Source organism: Adiantum capillus-veneris, chromosome 9 (genome assembly GCF_014529385.1).
Source record: "Adiantum capillus-veneris isolate H3 chromosome 9, ASM1452938v2, whole genome shotgun sequence".
Taxonomy (NCBI): domain Eukaryota; kingdom Viridiplantae; phylum Streptophyta; class Polypodiopsida; order Polypodiales; family Pteridaceae; genus Adiantum; species Adiantum capillus-veneris.
In genome coordinates, this window is record NC_140939.1 from 22,849,447 (window position 1) to 22,871,403 (window position 21,957).

Here is a 21,957-nt window from a genome sequence, read left to right on the forward strand (position 1 = left end):
TGCAAGGGAGCAACCGGAGTAGAGGGCAAGGGGAGCAGAGGGCAGGGGAGCAACCGGAGCAGAGGGCAAGGGACAAGTGGCACAAACCGGGGGAGAAGATAGGGGACGAGTGGCACAAACCGGGGGAGAAGAGAGTAGCAGGGAAAGGGAGCAAATTACTCTTGACAGAAACAACACAATATTTAAAGTTTTAAAACATTGAAAATGTACATTTTTGAAACATTGTTTGACCGCCAAAAAATATCTCTTCATTAGTCATTTTGAAGAGTACATCATGGTTTGCATGGCATCAAAGCTCTTTGCGTGCACAAGGTATGTAACCTAGCTTTCAGTGGAAGCAATTAAGTGAAGTGTATTTGTTAGTGACTCCTTGCACAATGTTGTTTTCTCCTTGCGCCTTAGAATCTGAAAAGAAGAAAAAGTTAGATTTAGTCATAGTGTATTAAAGACAATCAAAATTTATCGATTTAGTAAGCACCTTTCTATTGTTGAGACTGAATGCATACAATTCATGCAAAAGTGGAAGTTCTTCACATGTAAGATCTATCCCGAGCTGTGCCAGAGTTGGGCTTGACATTGTCTCCATCACAGTAAGTAGGCTGTCTCGAAAGTAGAGCTCCATTGATAAAGATTTGTTCTCGAGGCTTTTCTCTATATCTTGGTCGAGTGGAATAAGCTGCCCACTAAGAAGATGATATCTAATATAGTAAAACGATACTAAGAAATTTTGAGAGCTTATAATGAGCTTGAAAATTATGAACTTCTTTTGCAAAATACAGATTTTGTTATGTGATTGTTTCCTATTCCAGTTATCATCTAAAAAGTCTAAATAGCTCTCAGACTTGTAAATGAACATTGTTGCGGTAGTTCTTATTTGCTCATCGAAGAAAAAATCTGCAAACACTTCAAGAGGCATAAATAGTGCGAGCCGAACTATTTTTGTGGCAATTGAATACTTGAGGGACTTTTGTATATCCTGAAACAACTTATTCCTGAAGCTTTCACTAGTTTGCGAAGTAGGCAGGGACCAATCCTTGCTGTCAAAGGATGGAAGTGACAAAGGAGCTACACGACCCCAACCAATGGAAGTTCTCGGTTCCACATATGACATATCATAAAAGAAAATTCCATTATTTGCAAGTTCCTAGTGTTGTCTTCCTCGGTACATTTGCTCACCAATAAATGCATGGAAAGCATCAAAAATCCCAACTATACTCTCAATTGGTTGCCAATCTGTCCTATTCTATGGATAAATATCTGAAACATACCAAAGATGGTATCCACCACTTAATATTCGAATATAATCATGCACTAAGAGAGATGCTGAAATAACTCATAGTTGGGTCGATGCCTTTGAAAACTTGGAGGAGATGTTTGCAACCTTAATTCTGCATGCTGGAAAGCATGTTGTATGAGGACCTCTTTCACCCGCTTGCTTTGTGCACACACTTTAAACTCTTCAACTTGACCCTTGAAAGCCTCCACGAAATCATTGCGTTGCCTCCTCTTCCTCCTCCTAGTTTGCAGTAGAATCCAACTTCCGATAGTTATACGAGATGGAATCCATGCTTGATCGTCTGTAGTATAACTGTTAAAAATGCTAACAGAGTCAATCGTAGTGCTAGGCCTTCGATAAGTAGACATGGTGTGCAGTAGAATGAATACACAAAAAGGTTAGCGCAAATATAAAAAAGGGAAGAAGTTTTGAGAGGGAAGTAGAGCTACTCAAAATCATATTTGGGTGGGAACAAAGTACTAGATAGAGTCTTCAATGAAAGTTCTGAAATTCCTCGGTACATAGTTAGTATGACTTACGGCATTTATGCCTTGAAAGCGTGAAATTGTGCAGTTTGATGAACCAAAATAAAATTTCCTCCCTTTTTTTTAAAAGAGCTTGACTCCAAAATGTCGATTTTCAACGTAACGTTAGCCTCTTCCTCATTGGTCGAGCGCCACTCTCTCTCTAGAACTGAAAGGTCCAAAAGTGAGTCCAGCTTTCTCCTAATGATAATCTCCCTTTCACACTAACCTTAGTGTATTATATACCTAGGGCTTTCTAAAGTGGCCGGAGGCCAACTTCTCATGGACCTTTACATACATCATTGGAAAAATTACATCTTTGACTTAGACTTGACATAGACGATTGACATTAAGCTTTTACAGGGTTTGGTGTATTAAACATCGAAAAAATAATGTGACCACATCAAAACTTTGGCCGGCTGACCCGACGGGCGCATTGGCTAGGTGGGCACTTGTATGTTGTTATCACCTCCAAACGGTTATGAGCATCCGAAGTGGGTGGTCTCAATTTAGAAAGTGATTGCGGGTGCATTCCACAAAAGCAACTGGGCCAACTTGATGATTGGAATTAGAAATATTGAGGTTTGAGAATTCTAAAAGTAGTCGAGGACTTGGGCTCCAAGCCGTGTGTTACGGTGTGTCATTTGGTGAGTGGAGTAGCAAGTTATGCTTGGGGGAAGTTTGTCCAAGAAGCTCTCTTGCTTGGGAGGAAATCTTGAAATTTATTGGGCACAAGGGTTTTGGGAAGATTGAGGAGGAAGTGCCATGTGGCGGGGAGATTATCCCACAAAAGGAAAAAGTGGGAAATGGGGAGTTATATAAGCTAAAGGGGGAGCCCATTATGGGTGTATCACTTTGTGAGGAGCTCTCAAGCCTTGATAAGAAGGGGCTCATGGGCTCATGGGGAGGAAGGTAGCACATTTTTGAGTTCTTACCCATCTGGCCATCCCATTTTGGTCCCCGGCCACTTGCCCCCACCCCATTCCCTTGGCCAAAGGGTCACCGACACCTCATTTTTTGCCCAGAAAAGGCAAAAAATGAGCCAATTAAAAGATGCCCGCAAAGGAATCCTTGTTCGTTGAGAAGAGAGAGAAGATTTTTGGGGAATACAAGATAAGGGAGCCCCATTTTCATATTGGCAACACCTACACAACTTCCAAAGAATTTATTTTTGAGCAAGAAAGAGAACACCCCCGGTTTCGAGCGGCCATAACTTCTTCATCTTTCATCTATTTTTTGCCTATGGATACTCTACGGACATCTCCACGAGACAAGCTCCTAATTTTGAGCATATCTCATGCTTGAAGGGTTTTTCATAAATCTCTATAGGTGTTTATCACATGTGTTTTCGACCGTGCAATAGTTCTTCCTTCCGACGGTGTGACTCGTGCAAGGCTATAGAGGCACCTGTCATTTGCATGATAACATTGTTTTGGTGCCCCCACGGAGGAGAAAGTTATCCCATGCTCCAATTCTTGTGAAATATGTCTATTCTATAGGCAAAGACTGTAAAAGGGATGTGGGTCCTTATGGACAGCCGCCTATGTATGTGCAAATTGTGGAAAACACTTGAGGCGGTCGTGTAATTTGATTGCATCCTTTGGAGGGTTGTGAGATTTTGTGAAGTGAAGCACTCGGGAACCAAGTTACCCAGTGTGAGGTGGATGACATCCCTTGAGCTTTTGACATCACATCTAAGTGTTTTGTGGCAATCAAGCATGGGGACAAGTTTCCACAGTGTCATGGATGGCCTAACGAGAATGCACAAACTATTATTGGAAAATTGGAAGTCCATTGATTAATGAAAAGTATACTAGACCTAGCTATATTGTTGCGACTACTGCAATATAGTTTACAGGATGAGGCAAAAGTCTGGTTACACAATCATGAAGAGTTGGTGCATGCACAAACTCTAGGGGTGGTTTTGGACTACAATCGTGTGAAGCAAGATATCTCGGCATCGTACAAATCCATTGAAGTGCCTCATGAAGTTTGCCATGAAATTTTGGGGTACACTCAAAAGGTTAAACAAAGTGTTGATGATTTTGTCATGCAGTTCACCCATTTATGGGATAAATGGGCCTGAGCTTTGGAAAATAAAATAGCTCCATCCATGTTAAGGAAGGACCGTTTTGTGGCACACTTAAAAGAAAGTTTGAAGCTTAAAGTTGAGCTAAAAAGGCCCGCTACCTTCAAGGAAGCAGTCAGTATCGCCAGGGAGAAAGAATGGAAGGCTCAAAGAATTAAGGAGTATGGGAAAGCGGTCCCTATGCAAAGAAATGGTGGCCAAAATGAGGGAAATCAAGTAGAGACTGTAGCCCAACCTGCTCAGAGGGTTTCTAATACTAAACAGTTACACAAAATATGTAAGACGTGATGACCATGATGCAAGAATTGCGACTTAGTCTTCTTAGAGGTGGTGGTCGTGGTCATGGACGTGGTAGAGGAATGGCCCAAGCATGTGAATCTCAGCTTAATGCTAAAGGGAGTCATGGTGACGAAGGAAATTTGGAATGGCGGGCTTTGCACCAAAACAAACTCCATTGTGCCACAAGGGAAATGGGATGAGGGCACCACCTAGTCTTGGAAGCGTGGACTAGGACCGCTACACAAAGAGAGAGAGAGAGAGAGAGAGAGAGAGAGAGAGAGAGAGAGAGAGAGAGAGAGAGAGAGAGAGAGAGAGAGAGAGAGAGAGAGATCACTATGAATGAAGCATTAACCTTAGTGTGTGTACAAGGAATGGATAACTTCAAACACTCCCAACACAAATAGCATGTAGATTACTAAACAACCACTCAAGGATTAGCCAAAATCACATCAAGCACTCTCACACACACATAAAAGATTTCTCTTAATTAACATAAGTAAGAGGAGGGGAGGTTACTAGCATAAAACAATTTGCACTCTAGAATGTGCAAGAATAGAGTGAATGAATGAGCTTTATGGGCTCATGGTGAGTGATACAAAGACTCAATGGGGCTAAGGGAGGCTTGAAATTACAAAGGGGAAGGCCTCTTTATATAGGAAAGAGAGTGATTAGGAGTGAGGTTAAGATCCAAGTGTAATTTGTACAAATGAAGCTTGATTAGGGACATTCAACCAATGAAGAAGCTCCTTCCAAGTGATTTGTTGGCCAATTTGCAACTAATTGGCTCCATCATCACTTGTGTTGTGTTCACTCCTTCCTCCATAACTCGAGTCCAAGAGCTTCCTTATTTTAAATGTAAAGAATCTACATAAAATCAATGCATATCTAGTAATAATAGAAAGGGGTTGAATGAGAACTTATGAATTACAACAAAATTAAGCATGACTTGAGAGGTGATTAGAAGAGGAATTTGTGATGGTTTTTTGAGCTCAAGAGAGAGGAGGAAGGAGGGGAGGGTGAGAAGACTAATGGCTGATTTTTAGAGAAGGTCTCAATGTGGAAAAGGAAGGGTGTGTGTGTAAAGGTAGAGGGGGTGGTCTCCACCACAGTTAAAAAAATTGGCGTCCGCCATTTTGGCCATATCTCCTAGACCGTAGATGCAAAAATTATAAAACAAATATGGTCAAAATCTCCAGCTCATCAGCTACAACTTTGATGAAGACAACTTTTCTTTGATCGGAGTGGAAGTATTTTTTTAAAATCTAGCAAAATCATGTGTCTGGTTCCTTCCTTTACCAAGTCTTCCACTTGGGTCCCATCTGTTTGAATCATCATATGGCTCCAAAGCCATGATGATATGAGCCACTCATGACCCTTGAATCATGGGTGCATGGCTCCACAACCACATCATATCTTTTCTTTTCACATTTACATATTTTCCCTTCCCTTTACTACTAGGTTCTCCCTCTACCTTTCACCTCCAGTGAACTAGTCAAGAAAAAATTCCCATCAAATCATTTTTTTAATTTTTCCAAGAGGTTGTTCTCACTCTTTCTCTTATTGTAAACCTCTAGAAGCAAGGAAAACCAACAAAATATAGTAAACAAAAATTTGTGATAGGCTCGGATCATAGGCCCCCCAAACCTGGCTAGGGGTATTTATGCCTCTAGCCTACTTTCTTTGATCTTGAGCTGACCTTATCCTGATGTGATAAGGCTTTAGACGCCATCCATTTGTCCTGGTCTTGTGCACTTTACCATCAATGTCTTGAAGTCTGTAAGAGCCATTTTTGAACTTTTTGGTGACCAAGAACGGGCCTTCCCATCGAAAAAGAAACTTTCCATCCTTACGAGTGTCGAAGCGATTGTCATATTGAAGCACCAGAGATCCCTTTTTGATGTCTTTGGATGCTAGCTTTTGTTGAGCTTTTCTCTGCGCTTCTCTGCTTCTTGAGAATAGTGGTTGATGGCTTCTTCACGATCCAATTGCAGCCTCTCTAGATCCATGATCCTTTGATGTACTTTCTCCTTTTGAGAGCCTACCTGGCTACCCAATATTCGAAGACTTGTTAACTTCACTTCAATGGGCAAAAGCGCCTCCTTTCCATAAACCAAATGAAAGGGTGTGTACCCTAATGTGGTTTTGAAGGAGGTTCTATAGGCCCATAGAGCTCCATTCAGGTGTTTGTCCCAATCTTGGCACCTGGCATGTACCTGTTTGGTGAGAATTTTGCAAATGATTCCATTTACCTTTTCCACCAAACCATTGCACTGAGGAGTAGAGTGTTGATGCTGAATATTTAGCTTCTGCATGAGTTCTCCTACCAAGTCTTCTCTAAACCCTGTTTCTCTATCAGATGGTATTTCAAGAGGGGTGCCAAACCGGCAACAGATGTGGTCAAAGATGAATTGACTCACATCCTTAGCAGTAATTCTCTTGGTCGGCATAGCCTCAGCCCATCTAGTCATGTAGTCTACTCCCATGATGATGTACTCTTTACCTGACTGAGTGCGTGGTAGAGGCCCTATGGCATCAATTCCCCACTTCTCAAAGGGCCCATATACCTTTATTGGGTTCTGAGGTTCAGCTATGAGCCGTCGTGGTCCTGCTTTCTGACATTCATCACATGTTTGACACCAGTATTTGACATCACGAAGAAGACTTCGCCAAGTAAACCTAGCTTGTAGAACCTTTCTACTAGTGACGTCGTGTGCAAAGTGTCCTCCGCACATATCATTGTGACAACCTTTGAAAATCTCTTCAATTTCACTCTTCAAAGGCACTCTCCTAAGCACACCATCCTTACCAAGACAATACAAGTTATCATTTACTATGCGATACCTGGTAGCCTTCCTAGATAACCATCGCCTTTCCCCTGCATTCAAGTGTTTAGGAGCCTCTCCTTGCTCCAGAATGTGCATAATATCTTCTAAGTCCTCCTTGCCTTGCTGAAGTGGAATTTTGATGGCCACTGCTCCCACTATTGACTCATTTAACTTCGATGATGCTAGGTGGTCTGCATCCTTGTTCTGGTCTCTTGGCACATGATGTACTTGTGCCTCCCTAAATCTCCTCATAAGAGCTTTGGCTTCTCTCATTTTAGTAGAGAGACTGGCATTTTTGCAAGCCCATGTACGTTGCATTTGCCTTACCAAAAGCATGGAGTCACCAAAAGCATTTAATCTCTTAATTGAATTATCAAGGCACCAACAAAGGCCATGAATTAGAGCTTGATATTCTGCTTCATTGTTGGAGTGGACATCTTCTAGAGTGATCCCTTCACCATGGATCCTCTCTCCCAATGGAGATAAGACCACGATGCCTGCAACTGCCTTATCCTTGGTTCTCTTGTATGCTCCATCAAAGTAGAGGCTATAAGCATTGACCAAAGCCTCTAGAGCTGGAGGTGGTGGAAGTTCCTTTCTCTTCAAATGGAAAACTTTTTCATAGCACTTGTTTGTTAAAATGTCGGCTAAGCATGCTCGAGTTGTTCTTTCAAACTGTATTGTATAATCAAACTCTTGAAGTCGCACCACCCACTTTGCTATTTTGTCAGAGATTTCCATATGTTGTAGTGCATAGGGAAACATATCCTCCACAGTGATAATTACAAACCTCTTCGGCAGCAAGTATGGCCGAAATTTGGTTACCGCAAACATGAGAGCTAACACTAGCTGTTCCATTAGGGTGTAGGCCTTCTCTGTGTTTTCCATGAGGCGGCTAGCAAAATACACAGGCCTCATAAAGGATGTTTTTGGATCTTTTTGTAGGAGGGCAGCACTAATGGCCTCTTCTCCCACACTAGGGTTTAAAAAGAATGTTTCTTCCCAACAAGGTTGGAGGATTATAGGGAGTGACCCTAACGTTTTTTTAATCTCCCTAAAATACCCATCACTTTCTTCACTCCAAACAAGCGTCTCTTGACGAGTCGCCTGTTGTAGAGGAAATATCACTTGGGAGAGTAAGTGTATGAACCTACTCAAATATCTTAGCTTTTGCAAGAAAGAGATTAATTGTTTGATGGAAGTTGGAGAAGGTAGATTTAGAAATGTTTCTATCTTTTCAGGATCTACCTTGATTCCATCAATGGACACTACATGCCCCAATAGTGTAACCTTGATTTTCCCAATGTGACATTTTTCCTTGTTTAGTTGTCCACCGAGCTTAGCTAAATGAGTAAATCCTTCATCAATCTTGCCGAGATGCATACTTTTGGAGCTGTAAATACAAAAGTCATCTATGAAAACCCTTATGGACTTACCAAAGTAAGGTTGGAAGACCATGTTCATGAATCGTTGAAAGGTGGCTGGAGCGTTGGTGAGACCAAAAGGCATGACTCGAAATGCAAAACAGCCCCATGGTGTGATGAAAGTAGTCTTTTTCTGGTCCTCCTCTGCAATGCGTATTTGAAAGTAGCCAGAGTAGCCATCACACACTGTGTATCACTCATGGCCTGCTACTTCATTTAGAATCTCATCTTGAAATGGGAGAGGGAAGTGGTCCCTCTTTGTTGCAGCATTTAGTGGCTTGTAATCCACGCACACTCGCCATTTACCATTCTTCTTTGGCCTCACCACTACTGGGGAGACCCATTCTGAATCTCCTACTGGGTATATGAATCCTGCTTCTAAGAGTCTCTTCACCTCGGACAACAGTGCATTTTGTTGCACAACTCCTAATCTTCTTAGTTTTTGTACTACTGGCTTGCTCCCTTCTTTTAGATGGATATGATGCTTCACTGCAGTGACACCTGTAATGTGAGTGTAATCAGAAATAAACAATGATGCATGCTTCTTGAGAACATTTACATAACCCTCCTTTTCTTCTTCCTTTATATCCTTGGATAACATCTTCTCTAGGCTGGCATCCCACACATTCTCCATTTGGATCCTTGGGTTGTCTTCTGATGTGGTAGTTTACTTTATGGTGACGCCCATGACTTCGAGAGTGCTATCACTCTCTTCACTTGAACTCTCTTCCTCGTCCATGGATGAGGAGCATCCACTTGAGCTCCACTCATCAGCTGACATCTCTAGTTCAAGGTTCTCTTGTCGCCCATTCTTCAAGTTATAAACCACCTTCCGACTATGGCCACCCATGCGAGGCCTCAACTCCAAGTCTCCTGTTGCCCAATCTTTCCTAGCTCCTATACCCATGATCCAAGGTCGTCCTAAAATAAAGGGGTATCCTTCTCCCTTTACTGGCATCACATAAGAATCAACCTTTGTGGTGATTCCAAAAACAGAAACTCTCAAAGCTTTCACTACACCCACACAAGTGACAGAGACATTATTGGCCATTTTTGCCCTAAAGTTTGATGATTCCATTACCTCTAAACCCAATTGATGCATTATATTTTCTGTCATGACACAAACCTCTGCTCCACTGTCAATGTAAGTTTTTGGAATCCGTTGTCCCTTGATTTGAGCCTCCACCAAAGGCACTATATCCTTGAGACCATATGCTTTGATTACACTTACTAGCTTACTTCGCTTTTCCCTCGTGCTCACCATTTTTTACCATTGTCGTTGCAGATTTGGGGAGATATGAAGTAGTTGTGGCCAAGTAATCTTTGGTCCTTGAGAACTCACATCAGCTGTCAAGTCATAAGGTTGTGTCCGAGATCCCATAGGGAAATCAGAGATGTCAATTTGAGACCTAGTACGGGTCTTTCTCTTCTTGACTTCATCTTTAGTTGCCCGAGATGTACTTGCTTCATTGCTTGCATCCTTGCTTGTTTCTTTACTTACTTCAACTTGGACACGCACACGTTTGATAGGCATTGTAGCCACTTCATCTATCTTCATCTTCCCTTTAGCTATTTCTTCCTGGTTGCTTCTGCCCTTGAGGACCTCCTCCATGCTTATGATGCTCACATTTTGTTGAGTAGCAGGGGCTTGAGCTTGAGCACGAGGTGGCTGCAAAATTTGAGGTTGCGGTTGCTCTTGTGCTTGAGCTCTAGCACGGGGAGGACTTACTTGTTGTCGAGGACCTCTGACAGAGTAGTCATATCTTCTGGGATGAGGGAAATTATACATGCCGTGGCCATTTTCCCCACAATTGTAACACAACATTTCCCTTGCTTGACGTCGCATTGGTGGCCGATTACCACCATTTCCCTCAATAGGCCTTCTTGCACCCTGCACAAGATTTACTCTCAACGCCTCTAGCTGGTTTTTGAGATTGTTTATTTGTTGGAGCATATCTTCTTGTTGACCTCTCTTGAGGTCTGGTGCATTAGGCACATTTGGAGGTATGTGAGAAGCTTCCATAGTTGTGGTATTGCCTCCCAAAGCTAGCTGGCCAGCTTGGGCTTGATAGAGAATCTTTCTATTCTTTTCCCTAGCAATTCTTAAGGCATCTTCAAAAGTATTTGGAAATTTTCTCTTTACCTTCTCCTTTAGCAAGGGGTACAAACCTGAGATAAATCTATCCTTTTGGAGGCAATTGGGAGCTCGCTCACCAGGGTTTAGTGAGTCTGACCATTGCCCCCAAATTTTCAGAAAACCTTCCTCATAGGTTGCATAACCATGAGGGTCAACTTGATGAAGGGCTAGAAGCCATTGCCATAGTTCTTCTGCCGAATTGGCTCGTTGAAATATTCGTAGGAAATCCGCCTTCAATCCCTCCCAATCAACTCTTTGGGTTGGATCTAGAGCCTGGAACCATACCCTAGCTTCTTCTTTGAGCACCAAAGGAAAAGCTCTCAATTTCAATGCTTCGTCATCCCTCCTAGAGACAAGGAAAGCCATCTCCAAGTTATCCAAAAAATCCCCAGCATTTTTCCCACTACGCCCAAAAAAAATAGGGAAAGCCGTCATAAAATGTGTTGCCTTCCTCTCAATAAAGCACAAAGATGAAAATGTCTAGGCCCAAATCATATCTTATTAAGGGTAGAATAAATGGATTGATAGATGCATTAATCTCAACTAGACGACGAGGGCCTAGTAAGTTCCTTATGATGTTTTGGAACCTAAGCTTTGTGCTAGCTATTATATGCACAGTTTGTCTAGCAAGAGGTTGGAAAGGTCCATATAAACCCCTATGATTCATGGAGTATTCTTAAAGCAAGATGAAGATGTGAACATCAAAAGATACATTATACTCCAAAATAGGAAATATTATAGGGTCAGGGGACAACAATATCTCTCTCAACCTCTCAGCTCCAAAATAGAAGACCAATCTTTGTTGGAAAAAAATCTTTCTATCAATGCGCACATTCACCCTAATATTCTGAACTGATTGAAAGTTGTAGAAAATGGGATTATTCATTGTTGCATTAAATACAAACTTCCATGAAGCACTTCATTGAAGTTGAGCTCTCTTGGATCCCACCATTTGAGAGATGCGAAGAATTTGCTCACCAGTGATTAGCCTAGATTTGGTGTGACCATCTTCAGCTTTGTAGAGTTCATAGGGTTCAATGGATACCCTCTCAACCACCTTGAGCCTTCTTGCTAGTAGTAGTTGGAGTTCATCACCATATGTAGCCTCTTGCCAATACAGCACCCCATTGATGTGTAGCTCCCCCTCCAAAAACTTGTTAATACCCGAGTTTGAGAGAGCTTTCACCACCTGAAGTCGAGGCTTCAAAGGAAATGTCTTCACACTAGACACAAAGCACTCAACACAATGCTTTGACCTAGGGACTTGATGACTACAAGATTTTCCTTGAAGCAAAGAAGGGTGTGTGTAGTTAACTCTCTTTACCCGCATACGTGCTGTTTGTCAATAAAGACGCTTCTTTTCTCGAGCTTCTTGGGGAGACCATAGTGGAAGTCTCGGAGAATTTGATGGATCTTCCTTCATAGGATTGACAGAGCGCTTCTTGAGAACTCCTCCGTGGGGGCAACAATTTATGACGAAGGAAATTAGGACTGGCGGCCTCTACACCAAAACAAAATCCATTGCGCCACAAGGGAAATGAGATGAGGGCACCACCTAGTCTTGGAAGCGTGGACTAGGACCGCTACACAAAGAGAGAGAGAGAGAGAGAGAGAGAGAGAGAGAGAGAGAGAGAGAGAGAGAGAGAGAGAGAGATCACTATGAATGAAGCATTAACCTTAGTGTGTGTACAAGGAATGGATAACTTCAAACACTCCCAACACAAATAGCATGTAGATTACTAAAAAACCACTCAAGGATTAGCCAAAATCACATCAAGCACTCTCACACACACATAAAAGATTTCTCTTAATTAACATAAGTAAGAGGAGGGGAGGTTACTAGCATAAAACAATTTGCACTCTAGAATGTGCAAGAATAGAGTGAATGAATGAGCTTTATGGGCTCATGGTGAGTGATACAAAGACTCAATGGGGCTAAGGGAGGCTTGAAATTACAAAGGGGAAGGCCTCTTTATATAGGAAAGAGAGTGATTAGGAGTGAGGTTAAGATCCAAGTGTAATTTGTACAAATGAAGCTTGATTAGGGACATTCAACCAATGAAGAAGCTCCTTCCAAGTGATTTGTTGACCAATTTGCAACTAATTGGCTCCATCATCACTTGTGTTGTCTTCACTCCTTCCTCCATAGCTTGAGTCCAAGAGCTTCCTTATTTTAAAATGTAAAGAATCTACATAAAATCAATACATATCTAGTAATAATAGAAAGGGGTTGAATGAGAACTTATGAATTACAACAAGATTAAGCATGACTTGAGGGGTGATTAGAAGAGGAATTTGTGATGGTTTTTTGAGCTTGAGAGAGAGGAGGAAGGAGGGGAGGGTGAGAAGACTAATGGCTGATTTTTAGAGAAGGTCTCAATGTGGAAAAGGAAGGGTGTGTGTGTAAAGGTAGAGGGGGTGGTCTCCACCACAGTTGAAAAAATTGGCGTCCGCCATTTTGGCCATATCTCCTAGACCGTAGATGCAAAAATTATAAAACAAATATGGTCAGAATCTCCAGCTCATCAGCTACAACTTTAAGAAGACAACTTTTCTTTGATCGGAGTGGAAGTATTTTTTAAAAATCCAGCAAAATCATGTGTCTGGTTCCTTCCTTTACCAAGTCTTCCACTTGGGTCCCATCTGTTTGAATTATCATATGGATCCAAAGCCATGATGATATGAGCCACTCATGACCCTTGAATCATGGGTGCATGGCTCCACAACCACATCATATCTTTTCTTTTCACATTTACATATTTTCCCTTCACTTTACCACTAGGTTCTCCCTCTACCTTTCACCTCCGGTGAAGTAGTCAAGAAAAAATTCCCATCAAATCATTTTTTTAATTTTTCCAAGAGGTTGTTCTCACTCTTTCTTTTATTGTAAACCTTTAAAAGCAAGGAAAACCAACAAAATATAGTAAAAAAAATTTGTGATAGGCTCGGATCAATGGACACGGCGACTTTGTGCCGTAGTGGAGGTTTAGGTGAACTTGGTCACTTATTGTTTAAAGCCAACAAGAATGGGAGGTGATATGTTTTCACTTCCTCCGCAGATTACTAAGAGGGATAATGATTATGCATTGGGTATACGGGGAGATCAAGGTACTGAACAAGAAAATCATGCCTCAAACTCTCGTGGTCGTGTGGGTATTGTATGGGTTGAAAAGAAAGAAGCAGATATGCTGCCCGTAGGCAAAATAGTGAGGGAGGGCTATGCCGCTCTAGGTCCCAACAAAAGAAAGGGAAAGAGAAAGAGGGTGAAGATGCAAAAACCAAGAGAAAGAGAAGACCTCGTAGACGGTTTGAAGTAGCAGATTTACCTTTGGAAGAAGGCCAAACAACTAACAGTTTAAAGGAAGACCTGATTGGGAGGAAAGTAGATTGTACTTTTGAGCAATTGATGAATATGGTGTCCAAACTTAAGAGGCAGTGAAAGTCATTAGTGAATCCAAAGAAAGAGCTAAAGCATGGACAAGTCAGAGTGTTGACTGTGGGAGAGTTACCCGACATTTGTCTTGTGGTGAATGCTTGGCACAAAGGTGTGGGCCTGGGAGAGGCCTAAATTGATGGAGGTGCTCAAGTTTGTGTGATCACAGAGTCATGTGTGGAGAGACTAGGTCTCATTACATGCGAAAGCTCCAGGTTTCAGATTCAACTAGCAAACCATGCCAAAGTGAAGTATTTGGGGCTGATTAAAAGTTTGAAAGTTGAAGTCTTTAACGTGAAGGTTATAGTAAACTTTCATGTTATGCTAGCTGGCTTGGGAGCTTTTCATCTCATTTTGGGATGACCTTGGTTGAGAGATTTTGGTGTTGTGTAAGATTGGGGCAAGGTTACAATTTGTGTGTATGGTAGGAAGGATGAAAAGAGGGTGTTTGATATGACTACCAAGCAACCTATGACACTAGAACCTGTGAGTGAGAATGATGAATCCAAAGTTACCAGTGAAGACATTTCTAAAGATTCAGAAAGTAGCACTGCTTCTAGTTCCACTGATGAGGGTGAAGTGTCATTCTTGTTGTTGGATGAGGAGAATAGAGAAGTGTGTGAAATGTTGCAAGTGTCAGAGAATATAAATGCTTCTAGCCGTTTAGAGCAACTTGGCGAGTTGATATAGCCTAAACAGGAATTTCCAGTGAAGAAAGAGTTGATTCAAAATATGTTGAGTACTGATCTAACACAATGATAAAGAAGGGAGTACTTAGCAATGTTGGACATGTTTACAAATCTTTTCATCACTTCATATCAAGAAATAAGGGGTTTTGTTGGAGATCTTGTGAAATTGAACTAGTTGAAGGGGCAAAGACAATACGACAGAAATTAAGAAGGATGGGTAACGATTATAAAAAAGGCCAAAAAATACAAAATTATTGATGATGTGCTTTACATGAAAGGAAGTGATTTGGTTTTGCATCATGTGCCCTCGAAAGAGGAAATCTACAAGATCTTGGAAGAAAATCATGAGGGATCTTGTGGAGGCAATTTTGCCACATGAAGATCATGTTGCATAAAATTTTGCAAGAAGGTTATGTATGACCAAGCATTCAACTGGATGTTAACCATTGGTGCAAGTCGTGTTTTCCTTGCCAAAATATGGGAGAGATAATTTTGAAGCCCAAATTGTGAAAGACAATTCTAGATATTGATGTGTTTGAAAAATAGGGTTTTGATACTATTGGACCCTTACCTATGAATAGCAAAAGAAATGCTTACATTTTGACAACAGTGGATTATTTTTCACGATGGACAGAAGCCAAGGCTCTCAAACAAATAATCAGTAAGGAAATGGGAAAGTTTGATTATGAGCATATATGCTGCAAATTTGGTGTGCCCCTAGAGATAATTTATGATAGAGGACCAGGATTTAGAGGAGAGATGTTTGATTTCTTATGCGAGAAGCTCAATTAAAACATAGGTATATTTCTCCTTATTATCCACAATGCAATGTTCCCAACAATGAGAGGTTCAATGTGATGTCTATTCACTCATACACATGCCAAACTCAACATTTTTTATCTTAAGCATGTTCACCACACAATATAAAAGCCATATGTTCAATTTGGACTAGTTTGAGCAAGCTTGTGATCACTTGGACCCCAAAATCAAAAACATCTTGGCCTTAGACACAATCTATGGCTCCAACCACTTGAATCCACCCCTAAATCCAAATCTGAGATGATTAGAGAGCTACCCATCACTTGGAGATCGTACATGTCAAATTTGGGCGAAAAATCTCAAAAGAGACATCATACTCTAGAGGCCAAAATGACTAGTTTGGGGGAATTTTTCACTTCCAATCGCTTTATCCCATCATTCTTAGCTCAAAGCTCAAATTCCATCAAATTTTACCTCTTTATACCCACCCAAACCCAAGTTTTGGAACTCAAAATCTTTGTACTTGATTTTTGGCTTTAAGCACATGAAAAAAAATCCAAATCAAAGTCTGATACCCCATGAGTCTATGCCAAGCTAAAACCCAACTCTAGTACAAGTTTGAGCCCCTTTTGACAAAGTAGAAATCATACACGTATGATGTCTCCATAACCTAAAGATGATCTTGGGAGCTAACTTGATCTATTCTAAACCTTCATTACATGACTGTAAGAGAATCTACCAAGTTTCATCCCATTTGAATCTCATTTGCTCAAAACTAAGCCATAATCCAACTTCAAGGCCTAAAAGGAGTTCTAATGGTCACAACTTGCTCAAATGACATGCAAATTGAGATCCACACATGTATCCATGATGTACATGGTATGAGCTATGCACATATGATAAATCACCTCATTTTGAGCACATGGACATCATACATGTATGATGTCTCACATCATCAATTTGCACTCAAAAGGCACTTTTGACCACATGCATAGCACCCTTAGATCCTAATTAGCTTATGCTTGAATTTTGAAGTCATTTGGATAGGTAGAAGCTGATCAATTGCCATATTTTGTGAAAGACGCTAACTTTTGGTATTGGAGTGCACACTGGATCAATGGAAGCCATCAAATCACCAACAAAGAGGAAGAGACTTTCCTTGAGAGACATAATTGCTATAGAAAAGCCTTATACAACACTACAAGAGGCTATTAATATTAGCGACGCTCACACAGCGACGCTCCAAAAAAATTTCCCGGCGTCGCTATGAGCATCGCAAATTTCTTTGTAAATTTGCGACGCTCATAGCGACGCCGACTGGGCTAAAAAAATAACAGAGCGCGCCCAAAAACTCAGATCTCATATCTGAGTTTTTCGACGCCCTCAAGCAAGGAGTAGGTAACGCTCTCCCTCTCTCTCTCTCTCTCTCTCTCTCTCTCTCTTTTTCTTCTCCACACACACACACACACACACACACACACACGAGGAGAGGAAGGAGAGCCAGGTATGCTCCTTCCCTCTCCTCACTCTCATGTTCCCTTCCCCTCTTTCTCTCTCCCTCTCTCTCTCTCTCACACACACATATAGTGTTTTTGAGAGAGAGAGAGAGAGTACAAACATAAACAAAAACGCACACACACATACATAAACAAAGAATGCACACACACATTGAGAGAGGAAAAGAGAGAGAGAGCATGCATAAACAAAAAACGCATGCATTGAGAGAGGAAAAGAGAAAGAGAACATGCATAAACAAAAAACGCACACATTGAGAGAGGAAAAGAGAGAGAAAACATGCATACGATCCAAACAAACGCACACACATTGAGAGAGAAAGAGAGAGAAACTAATATAACGTCGTAGGAAACTAATTAAAATTAAAAGACCTAAAGATCTAACCGACGAGGAGTTGAACTCAAGACCTATTATTCAAGAGGGAAATGGCATAACCAATCTATCATACTTGGCATGGGTGATATAAAGGTTATACCATTTATCTCTTTTTATTAGCACACACATCCACACACGCGCACACACACAAGAAGAAGAGAGTTATAACGTCGTAGGAAACTATCCTAAAAGACGTTAAAGATTAGGTTAGATGTAGACTTACGTTAAATTAGATTTAGGTTTATTTAAGTTAAATTAGATTAGATTTAGGTTTATTTTTAATTAGATTTACGTTTATTTACGCTAGATTTAGATTTACGTTATATTAGATTAGATTTAGGTCTCCATAGACTGCAATGCCTGCATGAAGCGGGTGAAGAAAGCCCTCAATGGAATATAGGGTATTGCTACCTTCACTCATGGTGGGCTCCGTCGATCCAAAAGTACTGGTGAAATGTCTTCAGAAGATAGGGAAGAAGGTGGATCTTCAGGGCGGCAAGAGTCACTACATCCCCGACACAATGACCATCTAGACAACCTCTAGTCATTCAACAGCAACTTCAAAGTTACAATGTAGCTTCCGTAGTGCGCGTAGAGAGTAGATGAAGACCTCACTCACACTCTGACAAAAAATACACAATCACGGCATGCTTAGTTGAGCTCAAAAAGATGATTCATTCAAAATTCATCCTTAGGGTTACAAAAATTAGCTTATATACCTCAGCCTTGGAGGTATTAACTCATCAAAATTGCCTCCTACTTTCTACCATGGGCTCGGCTGATCCGCATATTTAATAAATTACAATCTAGAAACTCAATTGAGTCCTAATAATTACAATTGAGTCCGTCAAATTAAATAATACAAAAATGGTGCAACTTTCCTATGTTCAGCTATCAACACTCCCCCCCTCTGCGTCCATGTTGTCCCTGACATGACAGGTCTTTGTCTCTTGGGTCTTTGGCTGATTCCTTGCTCAATAGAATCCAGGTAATTTAATCAATCTCAATAATGATGCATATCTTATGTTGTCGATGCTCAGCGTTGGTCCAAAAAATTTGTTGTTGTAAGTGAAAAATGTTGTATAAAACCCTCTTCAAAGGCTTTCATGTGGAAGCTAGGTAAAAACATCACTCGTTGGTAGAAGTGGTGTAGCACTTGGGGAAAGGGCTAGGTGGAAAGGTCATAAGTTAGCTTGGATTTAGTGTCACCCGTCGATAGTAGACTTGAGTCCGTAGCTTTGTGTGGAGTAAACACCTCAATGCATGCTAGCAATGTTTTGCAAATTTTCCAATGCATCACACACGCCAAGTCAAGAGAGCCAATGAAGAGCTTAATGGCGCCCACTAGGGTTTTCACCATATAAGTCCCACTTATTCTCTCTCCTTCTTTGGGTGGTGGAAGTTTTGGGTAATTTATCCAAGCAGGGTGCCTCTGCAACACCATTGCATGATTTTTCCATGACCTCATTCTCGGCACTAGGCAATAGAGACATCACCCTTGACCATTTTGGGTGCATCGACCATACATGCCAGGTATATTGGGAACTTTGTGAGTCAACCCTTTCTCCACTTTGCTTGTGAGTCTACTATTCTCTTGGAGATTGATTGATCTTTGATGTCTCCCTCAAATAATGGTGTGGTATCCTTGGTTTAAATTCTTTTCTTTATCAACACGAGCACTTCATATTTGAGCAGTGGGTATGGGAGGGATGGTTGCCTCCACTCTTCTCTGATCACATCTGTGTCGAGCTTTATTGTTCTCGTAGAGTATAACATATGTGGTTCCCATCCTATAGCCGCTCTAACACTTTCTTCAGTGGCTTGTTCTATCAAAGCCTGGAGACAGGCCTCCTCTTCTACGGTTAGCAATTGTCCCTTTTCTTGGATTTGTGGAGGTATCTCCACCACAACCAATTCCTTTGTGGTGTCTGTAATTTCCATAGGTTCTTGTTGGGCATATATTCTTGAGTCACTTGGACCTAGATCCGTGGTTTGGTCCCTTGCTCTTTCTATTTTCTGCCTCAACTCTATCATCTGTTGCTCTAGGCTAGCTCGGTCTTCTCATAGCCTCTTCTGCTTGGTTGACCAATAGGTCTTGTAGCTTTTCCAATTCCTTCTTCAGTTGGTCATTCTCTTTTTGAAGTTCCTGATGCTGAGCCTTTAATCATTCTTTGGTTGCTAACAACCCTTCTGCCACATGTGCACTCTTTGTCGTTGTTCTAGCTTTAGCTCTTTTTGGAGTGTGATGATTTGGTCTTCCAAGGCCTTCACAGCCTGGCTATGTGCTCTAGCATTTTCTCTTGCAGCCCTTGGAGTTGCTCTGATCCTTTGTATGGTCAAATCATGGACCTCTAATTTGGCTTGAAGCTCAAGTATCTTATCTTGTACTACCTCCAACTCATCTTCTATTTTCTCTTTTGTCTCTTGTAGGTTCACAACTTCTTGGGATACCTCAGCCATCTGGAGCATGAGTGTATCCCTCTCTACTTCCACTTCCTTTTGAATCTTTATTTGAGTCTCTTGCTCCGTCTTTGAGCCTTCTTCTCTTTGAATAGACCTTTGTAGCTCTTTGGTGAGGTTGTCTTGCTCACTTATCATATTCTCCTTGCATGTCCTGAGCATGTTGTTCTCTTCCACCACATAAAGAGATCGTGTTTTGAGTCAATCTACAATTTGGAATGAAACTCTAACATCTTCTTCTTTAGCTACCACCACACTTCTAGTAGTAGACTCTAGAAATGGTCCAGCTAAGGGGACTTGGTGAACCATATTGAGCAGTACTCCTACTGGAGGGGGTCTCCAAGGGCTAGCCAAAGGTCTCCATCATGGAACTGGTGGAATTTTCACCAACCTTGATACTCCATGTTGTGGTGACTGCAATTATGGTGCCCTTCTTTGTGTATCTTGATCTTTTGGTCGTCTTTTTTCTTGGTTATCCATGATCAGGTCACGTGGCTTCTCCCCCCTTTCTTCTTCTTTCTTTACAACCCATGGCAAAGTTGGAGTGCCATAAACGACTTCAAAAGCCTCTTCTATTGTATATCTAGTGTTAAGGAAGTCTTCCTAAGTATTCTTGAAGGCGACTACACCATCGCGTTAGCAATGGCAAGAGCTACACCTCAATGCCAAGCTTGCACAATTTTGGTCTCTTCGCAAAGATCTCTCCCATAAGCTTTGAAGCGAGTTTTCTCTTATCGTGTATCCATGTTGTGATTGATTTATATCATTGCGTTCATGACAAGTTAAACTACACTTCAAGCCTAAGTATGTTGAGAATCGGTGACCTGTAATTTTTGGCTTGTGTTCATACGCATTTTCCGCACCAAGTGTTTGCAGGTAGTAAGTTGGGCTAGAGACTTTAGGGTAGCGTCCTCTAGGTGTGTAGAGGTTACTCCTTGTGTTTTGTGATGATTTGATGATGTTAGGTCATGTTTTGGAGAGCATAAGCATCGTAGTCACGGTAGAGGTTGCGTATACATAGCGTGCTTTGAGATTATTTCCCTTGGTAGTGATTGTCTCTAAAAGGTCACGTAGGTGATTGACATCCATCTTTTTTTTTCCATGCACCTACGGGTCAAGATCCATCCTTGGTTGACATCTTGTTGGTTAGCCTAGTTCTCACTTTTCTAGCAACTGCGAGTAGTGTATCTGCTTGACAATAGCCACTTATGTGCCTTGAGACTCTATCAGGTTGATGAGAAAATCTGGAATGGATTCACCCTATAGGGGACACTCAATGTATCACCGATGGTATTTTTCACTATAAAAAAAAGGTGAGGGTTTCTCTATGCCCCTCACTTAGCCTGGTCTTTTGTGTATTGTGTGTGAATGTGCAAGAGAGTTTTTTGAGGGCTTTTTGGTTTCCTGCTTATTGTGTGGATATGCATTTGATGGAGCACAAAGGGGCTTCTTAGGTTTGTACCTTGCTGAAACTGGTTCTATTATTTTAATATATTGTATCATTACTCTGCACTCGTTGGTTGCTTTTATTTTGTGAAGCACTGCTATATATTTGTGAATGCCGATAGCTGGCTGTGCTTATGATTTTTGGTGGTAGATATTTAGAGCTATTGACTGCTGGGGTTTTGGATTGTTTTTTCTTTGATTAGTCATCACAAAATTCTATCTTGATATTTTTTTTTTGATAAAACATAAACCATTAAGGTTTTTTTTAGTTGGGGATGTTGGCATCACTGTATGTGAAGACACCCAGCCCGAATGGCTCTAGCTATAGTTGTTAACTATTTTCTGTGAGGTTGTTTGCATACTGTGTGTGTCGCTATTTTGACCATATTGTATGTATTGTATATCATGCAATATGCTTGTGAATATACTGCATGGGTGAAAGCATGTTAACCTGTCGCGCTTTTTGTGCTAGTTAGCAGTTTCAAGTTAGCACGTCTTCGAAAATTTGGGCGTCCGGTAAATTTTTTACAAATAATATCAAAATTTGTCGGAGGTTGTACATTTGGATTCCTTGTTTCAAGTGATTTCTATTGATATATCATATGTCATAGATCTTGGAGATGTAGCTCAAGTTATTGTACTAGTTAGCATATGTCAAAATTGTGCTAGTTAGCATTGTCCGGGACATGAAAAAGCATGACAGGTTAACATGCTTTCACCCGCATA

The 21,957-nt window shown here is 41.1% G+C and overlaps 1 protein-coding gene across 5 annotated transcripts in view; it reads right to left on the bottom strand.

The window, feature by feature from the left end:
- The window catches only part of LOC147450215 (uncharacterized), a 120,484-nt gene that overhangs the window by 22,807 nt on the left and 75,720 nt on the right, over window positions 1-21,957 (bottom strand). The window contains exons 2-3 of one of the 5 annotated variants that reach the window (XM_086520677.1): window positions 479-683; window positions 202-405 (exon numbers count right to left, since the gene is read on the bottom strand). The exons of 1 other annotated variant lie outside the window; for it this stretch is intronic. In XM_086520677.1, coding sequence (XP_086376803.1) covers window positions 322-405; window positions 479-683 — 289 coding nt within the window. In that variant the 3' untranslated portion in view covers window positions 202-321. Of the gene's footprint in view, window positions 1-201; window positions 406-478; window positions 699-739; window positions 1,589-21,957 lie in introns of those variants that run through there. 3 more of the 5 variants (XM_086520676.1, XM_086520679.1, XM_086520678.1) reach the window with 3 other exon arrangements.